We start from the raw sequence: 10,090 nt of genomic DNA, 5'->3' as shown, positions 1-10,090 counted from the left end.
CCTGTGTTTGTGATATTAACGCATATTCGATTGAAGCCCTTCTTTCCCGAGGCCACCTATTTAGTTCACCTGGTGGGACACGAGAAAAATAATATTCTTCCGTGGTCCACCTGCTACTAACGCAAATTATTATTATTGAAATATAATTTCCACCTTTTTCATTGGCTTGATCAAATCTACGACTATGCAGCATAGATTCCAAAAAAAGAAAAATAAAGACCGAAGGGGGTGAGGTAAACCTACCTTAGCCGCTGGCGGGGAGCGGAGAGTTGCCGTTATATACATAATATTATTCCTTATTCTATGCTACAGCCTCGCCACAAATATGAAAGTGTAAATTCGCCTTTTCTTAAATTCTGACTCCAGACGCTAAATATGCAAATTATATATTATATATTGTATTATATTGAAAGGGCAAGCAAAAGTGAATAGTATGCACACTCAAGGTACGGTTTCAAAAATAATTATTATTTGAGTTATTTATCTTAAAATTTATTCATAATTACTTTACTGTAAAAACCTTGGCATCTTAAAACTAATCAGTGGTAGGATTTGCGTTGTCATTCAAATTCCTCTGTTTATTTCATTTTATCAAGTTTATTTCATACCATCATCTTACAACAATCCTGTGATAAATAGTCTAGAAAATAAACAAACATAATTATACAGACAGGTATTAAAAGGCACATTCCATTTGTAACATATCAATTTAATATGATTTCTATTAACATTACCTATTGTATAATTTATAAACCGAAATTTTACACTGAACAACATAATGGAATTACTGCTTATGATATTTGTGACTAATAAAGATAATATCGGGATGACGGTATAAAAAAACTGTTGATAGTGCTGTCTGTAGTAGTAAAAAGGTGTTAGTTTGAACCGGTTGTATCCGGTTTCTCGGAGGCCGGAGGGATCCCCGACCTCTAACGTGCGGGAGGTATGGCGACTACTCGATGTTAGTAATTTCCTCTTTCACGAAAAATTCAACAACTTCCTCTACTGAGTTCGCCTGGTCGGTGTCGAGACCGTCCGTGTCCACGTCTGCGGAGGAAACAAACAGTACATTATTATAAAAATAATAACGGCCTCGGTGGTCCAGTGGTTGAACGTTGGGCTCACCATCCGGAGGCCTCGGGTTCGAATCCCGGTGATGGTAAGTATGTAGTTATTACATGATGTCAGGGGCACACATCTCTTGCTTCGTCCACATTCATCAACCGGTTCAGAGTAGATGGAACGATCGAACGTGAATGATGTAAAAATAATAATAAGGTTAGTGATTATTTAGAAGATATGAATGCATGGGATTAACTGTCTTAGAACTGATATTAGACAGCTAAATTACTCAATTTTATAACAATATTTTTGTTTTTTTTTTAAAAAAAAAAGAACGTCCATGGCCCTGTGCCGAGGTTTTTCATGCAGCTTCTTTTCCCCGGCTATTACAGGTTTTAGGCGGATGAGACGTTCGTTACATAAAAAATTGACGATTCAAAGTGTAACTATGTTACTTAATGAATAAAGATATTTTTGAATTTGAATTATAAAATATATATATTTTCTTACAGTTCCTGAGCTCCAGCCGGCGCGGCTTCTGCTCGTTCCACTCCTGCGACTTCTGTTCGCGGTACTCCACGTATTTCTTCATCTGCTCCGTGCGCTTAGCCACCAGTTCCTGAGAAACGACATAATCCAAAACTTAATCATACCTTTTTTTTAAATTTATTATTCATACAAACATATTCAAAAACATATAAAGAAGTATAACAAAAACCAGAAAGGTTTGTACATACACCTAAGGAATCGTCATATTATCAAATTTTATTAAGACTTAGAATCATAATAATGAATGTAAGATTAATGACTCTGAGAAATCAGTGCCGGCCAAGTAGTTAATGCCATCTGCGGCAAATCTACAATAAGTCACGTCAAAAAAAAAGAGAAATCAGTCATAGCCCTGTTCATCGTAATGTCGCGGGTTTGAATCCCAGCCCGGGCTCTAAACCACTGAATTCGACTTTGCGTTTGAATTCATGTAGATAATTGACATCACATGTTTTACAGGATTTAGGCTCGCCCCCTTACATTATTTATTACATTATATATTACATGGGACTTAAATATAGCTGGCGAGGTTTAAATGTATATGGGTCGTTCTTCTTTTTTATCGACAATAAAAATACATTTTCCCAATTAATCGGACTTAAGATCTTTAAAATTATAACGGCAATAAATATTTTAAAACATCATATAAAGATCTGTCCGTAAAGGACTATTTAGTGGTTCTCTTTATCTTGGTAACATACTTTTCTTTGCAGGCGCATTCCAAAAAATATTGTGACAGAGTGGCCCTTTTCATCGATCACAAAATTTTGTGAAAAACAATGAAGCTACGTTAATAACTAATTCAGGAACCGATTAGTATTTTGCTTGTATTTTGAGTATAATAAGATAACTATATTTTTGGACAATGGAAACATAAAATAAAATTCTAAAACATAACTTATTAAAAGCAGTACGTAAGACAGATCATTGTCGATAAAAAAGAAGAACGACCCATATATAATATGCTATACACCTCTGTCTACCCTTTGTAGGATACAGGCGTGATGCTAAAAAAATAATTCAAAGAAAAAATAATTAAATTAAATTATGTTGGATGTTGCCAACTACTACATGACAGGGTGTTAGTGACATCATAACGAAAACTTTGAGGGTTGATTTGATTCAGACTACGAGTTTCAGTTATCAAGTGGAATTTTCCATCGCAAAAGTATAGAATTGAAAATAATTTGAAAAAAATCATGAATTTCGTGATAGAAATGTCCACTTGATATTAACTCAATCATAGTTTGAATAATCCCCCTCAGTAATAGTTACGATGTCACTAACACCCTGTATAATGTTAAAATTTAGGCTTACCTTGCTAGCCTTGCTGCTGCGCATGCGGTCCTTGGACTCGAACTGCGAGTAGTACTTTTTGAGGTTCTTCTTGATGTCTTTCTGCTGCTTCTCCGACAGCAGCGTCGGCGGGCGCGGCCGCCAGTGGAACTGCGCGAACCCTTCCTTCATCACCCTGGATGAAACAACATCTTTACTATTCGAACTCAAACTAAAAAATATCTTTATTCAGTTGGTAACATTGGTGCTAATTCCTGTAAATACCATCTAATTTTATTTTAAGTTATATCTGTCATTTTCTTATCCGCCGAAAAGGAAAGGAACGGGTAATCGACAAGCATAAAATTTATGGAGCACACGTCAATCTTAAATAAAATAAAATAAATAAATAAATAAGCACAAATCTAAAACAACCGTCTAAAAATTTTACATTGGCTAATAACCCGACAGAATTAAGTTGACAGCACACGTCAAATGGTTTGCATACCAGAGATACCTTTTTATTCGCCCGGGTTATTCATTCATTTAGTCATTCTTCCTAAAATTAAGAGCAGAAAATGACAGGTATAACTTAAAGTAAAATTAGGATGTGTCTGCTCTGCAGGAATCGGGGCCATTGTTACACTTTGAATCGTAATTTTTTACATAAATGCACGGTGTTAGTAACACCGTACCAAATACTAAGGGGGATGATTCAGCTTATGACTCTCAGTTAACGTCGCTAAAGTATGCAACTGAAAATAATAAAAAAAAAACACCGAAATTTTGGTATTAACGCAGAATATTCCATTCGCGAAATGTCATAATCACAAAACGTCCCATTTGAATAAGATCCTACAGGCATAAAATACTATTGAATGGCCATTTTTCTTCAAGAGGACTTTTTGAAAAACCGAAATTTTGCGACGGAAACTTCCACTTGATATTAATTCAAGGGTCTATTTCCAGGATTGGCCATGACCAATTCGCTAGACCTCACTTTTTAATCGAGTTTTTAAACAAACAACTGCAACAGGGTATTTGACTAGGTCAAAGATAAAAGTATAAAATTCTATGAATATATTATAAAATGAAATAGAAGCCAGTCTTAGATGATCAAAACTAAATCTCATTCTACTATTCGACTTATTTACGAATTTTATTTATGAATTAAGTAAACAATGCGTACGACGTTTGACCGCTTTTATTGATGACGTCACATGACAGTGTCTCCTTACAAACTCCAGAGAAAAGTTTCCTTTAGATGTTTCGTAAAAAATATCATGTAGCCTACTCACCTCCTAAGGATCTTGCCCTGGAAGGACCAGATGTAGTATCCGCAGTCCATTTTGCATTTGAGCGAGGAGACGCCAGTCACCACATAGCGGCCTGTTGGGTCCCACTCTATGCCGGACATCTGAAACACGAGGGCAATCATCATCACACGTTATTCTCATCATCTCGCTAGCGTTATCCCGTTTTTCACAGGGTCCGCACCTAACCTGAAGATTTGTCAGGTCCGGTTTTTACAGACGCGACTGCCTGTCTGACCTTCTATCCCGCGAAGGGAAAACCAGCCCATTACATGTTAGGTCACATACCTCCGAAGCGCATTTTTCGGGTATGTGGGCCGCCTCACTATGTTTTCCTTCTCCGCTGAGCACGTGATAATCATTTAAACATGAATTCGAAAAACGATTTCTGAATCTATATGTGCTGGATTCGAACCTGCGACCTTACAGTGAGAGTCAAGCGTTCTTCCAACTGGGCTACCACGGCTCCTTCACACGCTACTCTATGTATATGCTAAACTACTAGAGAAGCTGCCAAGATGTAAGACATCAGAAAGGCAACTTAAGTATTATATCCTCGTAAGGCCCGGATTTCCAGACACAATAGTTAAACAATGGGATTTGGATTTTAAAAGGACTTTGGGCCTTACGACCATATTATTATATCATTTAATACACAAAGTGTACACAATGTCAAGAGAGAGAGACAAAATTTTATCACGGTGCACGCATGTTAGACCTACATACAGGCTATGGTTGGATAAACTATGGCTACCTATCCTCGTCACATATAGAATCTACATCAAAATAATAATAAAAGTAAAAATTACCTGATAATGATCCGAGACATTCATGATAGTGAAATCGTTAGTGTCAAGGAACTCGAGAGCGCCTCCGGTCAGACCCAGATTGGCTAGCACGATGAACTGTCCAGACGGCGACCAGAACAGATGATTGAACGGTTTACGTTCAAACTTCTTCAGCAATGTTGGGGCCTGCCCAGTATTCACTTGGTAGAAACTAATGCAGATATTAGCAGGATCACCATGGATGATAGAGAACTTTGACCCAACTGGCTCCCAAGCGAACGCCTGAATTGGCTCCTTTATTTCAACAGAGTCAACCGGTATCTCCTTTTCTCTCATATGGAATATTTCAAAGTTGTAATACATTCCGGAGTATTTGATGTCATTTTTGTCCTTCTTCACTTTGGAGTACCGGTCTACTTTCACGCAGAGGTAGTCACCACTCTTCTGCCAGTGGATCTTACAGTCGGCTACAGAGAACAAGTTTTTAGACCGGATCTCAGTGCGGTTTGGCAGTTCTAGGAGTGTCACTCTGGCTGGCACATCCTTGTCTTCGGCTACCCAATAAGCAAGTACGTTGTCGGTTGGTGACCAGCTGAAGTCTCTGCAAAAATAAATAAATAAAAATAAATAATAATTGTAAATAATTGTAATTGTTGTTGTAATTGTTGTAATAAAAAATTGTTTAAGTTTACGCGGTAATTATCATTATTAAAAAACATAATAACAGGTTCTTACCGCGTTTAAAGCAGGGATAAATTAAAGAAATTATGGATCTACCTACTCCACTCCAATCTCATCAGTCATCCCATGATGATGGCACTTGCAACAGTGTCGAAATATCGAGTCTCATATCCCTGCTTTAAACGCGGTAAGAACCCGTTATTATGTGTTTTAATAATCATAAATAAAGTCATCAATTTAGGTTTTATTTATCATATTATGCAACTACATTAAAAGAAACCCCCACGATGCGTGATACTATAAGCGTCGATGCTGGACCTGCGCAAACGGTGATAGTATGTGCGCCGAACAAACAAACATTGCCGATTGGTTTAATACACATACATTCAATACACTAGTTTCCAACTGATTTCACAGTTACTTTTACTAAACGTGAAATAGGGTAGTTTCCCTAGTCAAATGAGTTAATTTTTACTAAACATTTATTTTTAATTATTATGTAATTTGTATGAAAAAGCAACCTGTGACGTCGTCATAGAAGAACGTGACAAAATGTCGTAATTATTATTACATTTTTCTTTATTATAACTCATAAATTAAATTAAATCGAATAAATCAAATGTTTTTTGTCACCTTTAGATGTTGATGCCTTTATTTAGTAATCAGAATTTCATAATTTATCGTTGACCTAGGTAACTACCCAATTACTACGGAATTTGGAAAAACGTGATAAAATGTCGGACTTATTATTACTCTGGTTCTGATAAAAAATCATAAATAAGTTAAATAGACAAAAGAAAAAGTTTTTTGTCACTCTTTATTTACTAATCAGAATCAGAATTTCATAATATATCTTTGACATAGGAAACTACCCAATTCTTTTTCTATCATGTGGGTTGTAAGGTGAATTACCTACCAACCTCAGGTTGGTGTCAGGATTATTATTAAGCCGCCAAATTAATGCCACATTCACGTGAATAGACCACTAAAGCCAACCCCTTTGACTATTTTAATTTATAATACTACTAGTACATACCTGATACCAGGAATCTTGATAGACTTCTTGTCGAGTAGACCGAAGCCTGGCGTCTCATACACGGAGAGCACGTCGGGGCCCAGGCGAGCGAAGAACCGATCGTCCTTACTCCAGCGGAAGATCGGCCATGTCACGTACTCGTCTGGAGGCGGGAAGCTACGCTTCTCTTGACCAGTCCTGTTTGACAGCAGAAGTTAAGAAATTGGTTAAAAAACAGGCTCTTTTTATAATATCAATCATTAAACCACTAACTCTAAAGTCTCAACTATAAAGTAAAAATGGTTGGTTGATCCACTATCATGTAAGGCTTTTTAGTTTATATTATCTGATTGACCAATCCTTTTCCTAAGGGATAGGTACACGAAATCACCTATGAGGCTGGCATGATCACTCAGGGTGTTCAAAGCCTTAAGTTAGAAAAAAAAGTAATTTAATTTTTTTATCATCCTGCTTCATGTATTCCTCTTCCATCAATCTTCATTCCATTCCTTTCCTTTTATTTATAATTTAAAATTTTACTACTTTAGAAGGAACAACTGATATAAATAAATAAATAATAATAATGGTGCCAAAACCAGTACACATCATCCAATTTTATTTTAAGTTATACCTGTCATTTTCTTATTCGCTGAAAAGGAAAAGGACGGGTAATTCGACAGGCATACTATTTATAGAACACACATCAACGTTAGGCAGAAATTAAATAAATTTTATATTGCACAATAACCTGACAGAATTCAGTAGACAGCACTGATGAAACAGGTTGCATAACAGTGAGATGCCTATTTAATTTACCTGGATTATTTGTTCATTCTTTTTAAAATTAATGATTGTCAATCTCCTGCCTCTCTCTCCTCCCTTTCCTTTTCACTGGATAAGAAAATGATGGGTATAATTTAAAATAAAATTGTGTCTGCAGGAATCGGGGCCAATGTTTCAAGTCAAGCAAATATCAAAAATCAATATTACCTAATGTCCCAGATAATGAGTTTCTTGTCATCCCCTCGGTCACCGCTGGGTGAGAATGTAACAATGTAGTTTTCACACGGCGAGAAGGAGATGAACCGTGCTTCAGGATGGAAGAACTTCTGGAACTGTGAGAACTTAGGGCCAGCCCAGAGGGCTACGCCACGCCAGTGGAAGGTCGCCAGGTAGGTGCCCAGAGGAGACCATACTGCATATGTTTCTGTCCAGTTCTGTATAAAACAATAGGCTCTATAAATAGTGTAAGACCAAATTTACTTTTACAATCAACCTTAATAAAGCTACCTAAGATTTGATATTTGACATGTTTATAAATTAATAGTGTGAGGTGTAGGTACACAACTAACACATAAACAACAAGACAAAAAGTAGTAGTAGTAGTAGTAAAAGTAAACTAGAGTATGTAATTAGGAAATCAACAAAACAACATAAATAAATGCTCACCGGTCTTTCTTGCAGTAACACAGGTTCAGGCAAGGCATTTTGCCACACCTGCAGGGCCACTCCAGTACCAATTCCAACAAGGAACTGGTCGTACGCATCTGGGTCCATCAGGTACCATTGCAGGTCTGATTGCACCTTGAACGGTTGTGGCGCCGGAGGCTCCCATTCTTTGGGAATTTCCGAACATCTGTAATAAAGAACAAAAGGGTTTATATTCATGTTTATAGGAACTATAGCATTATATTAAAGCCTACTGCTTAATTAAAATCTACTGAAATATACCCTACTCTATAGAGTATATTTTGAGTGTTTCTGGCACAAGCCTTATTTATGCTTAAAAAATAAAAGGTTACACAACTAGTGCCCTAAACTTTTAAATTGTTATCACTCAACCAACATTTAGTTATAAATTATTAGGCAACTGAACTTGCTTTGAGTGCCTAGATAACTGACTTAATAGATAACAAGCTCGTAGAGAATCTAGATCTCGCAATGTAACTTTCTAAACGTGTCAAACATGTTAATACTTACTTTTTGAAGTCAGTGAACAAATTCACTAAAAATGTATGTTGCTTATCTAATTTACAATTATTCGTGGCTTTGACGGCCTCCGCAGCGCTCTGAGGGTTGCTGTACTCCAGGAAAATGAATCCCGTGGTGACTCCAGTTTCCGTGGTAGGATAATACTCATTGACAATCTTGCCAAACTTGCTAAAGATCTTGTTGATAACGCTCTGGAGCTTCTCGAGACGCTCAGGCCCGACCTGCGGGCAGCCGTCCACCACGATCACATTCTCGTAACCGTCAGACTCCTTAGGTTTTTGCTCTAGGATGTCAGCCAACAACTCTGCAACGTCAAAGTGAGGTTATGTTTTATGAGTCGTAATCGTAACCTCCAAAACATAAGAAAGATCACAGAAATTGAATAGGGCAAGCACTTTATCACTCACAAAGTTTATTTTATAAAACATATTCATCACTAACACTGAGAAAAGCTGTAAAATGCTTGGGTGACGCATATGGCCGGCCCAACCTCAACCGCCAAAAACTCCTACCTTCGTCGGGAATGTCATCGACGAAACCTTCCGGATCATCAAAGTCAGGCTCCTCGTCAAAATTCTGCTCCTCATTATCGCTTTGAGGGGTTGGGTTCACTTTTTCGTCGCCTTTTTTCTTAGCCATTTTGACGTTATAACGTGTGGTACCGGAAGACACGCCATTAGTGGACTAAATCATAGACAACGACGTTTTACTTTCACTCATATTCTGCGTTTCGATTATAATATTGATGCTGTTGTTTACATAATGGTGCTAATTCCTGTAAATACCATCTAATTTTATTTTAAGTTATATCTGTCATTTTCTTATCCGCCGAAAAGGAAAGGGACGGGTAATCGACAAGCATAAAATTTATGGAACACACGTCAATTTTAAGCACAAATCTAAACCAACCGTCTAAAAATTTTACGTCAGTCAATAACCCGACACATTAATTTACTCATTCTTCCTAAAATTAAGAGCTGTGAATCATCCGTCCCTTTCCTTTTCGACGGATATGAAAATGACGGATATAACTTAAAATAAAATTAGGCGGTGTCTGCAGGAATCGGGGCCATTACCTGATTTAAATAATGTGTTTTCAAAATATTTTTTGACTATTTTCTATAGCGTTTAGTAATTTTTAGGTGCGTTCGAAATAGTTTTTAATTTAAAAATCAGGATTGTAATCATTTGTAAAAATAAGACTAATCACAATGAATATTGCCATGTTGTAGTATTGAAACGTAGAAGACGACCATAGACAATACTCATTTTAGCGGTAATTTTTAAATTATTAAAACCTTAGGACAAGGAGGAGGAAAGTTGGTAATCTTGACTGAGTCTCGTTTCAATAGTCTAGATATTAGAAGCAGTCGCTAATAACATTCCACTCTTGTATAACAAATAACTATTTA

General features: G+C 36.8%; 1 protein-coding gene across 1 annotated transcript; it reads right to left on the bottom strand.

The window, feature by feature from the left end:
* Window positions 1–577: 577 nt before the first annotated feature.
* LOC126369175 (eukaryotic translation initiation factor 3 subunit B) lies at window positions 578–9,372 on the bottom strand. The gene is made up of 10 exons (XM_050013468.1): window positions 9,191–9,372; window positions 8,667–8,982; window positions 8,136–8,322; window positions 7,677–7,903; window positions 6,708–6,884; window positions 5,012–5,591; window positions 4,188–4,306; window positions 2,932–3,085; window positions 1,576–1,684; window positions 578–1,050 (listed from the first exon to the last, which is right to left on the bottom strand). The coding sequence occupies exons 1-10, from the start codon at window positions 9,315–9,317 to the stop codon at window positions 956–958; spliced, it is 2,091 nt and encodes a 696-aa protein (XP_049869425.1). The 5' UTR covers window positions 9,318–9,372; the 3' UTR covers window positions 578–955.
* Between the last annotated feature and the right edge of the window lie 718 nt (window positions 9,373–10,090).

This window comes from Pectinophora gossypiella, chromosome 8, assembly GCF_024362695.1.
Source record: "Pectinophora gossypiella chromosome 8, ilPecGoss1.1, whole genome shotgun sequence".
Taxonomy (NCBI): domain Eukaryota; kingdom Metazoa; phylum Arthropoda; class Insecta; order Lepidoptera; family Gelechiidae; genus Pectinophora; species Pectinophora gossypiella.
The sequence above is the reverse complement of the archived record's forward strand: the minus strand, read 5'-3'. Positions and strand labels throughout refer to the sequence as shown.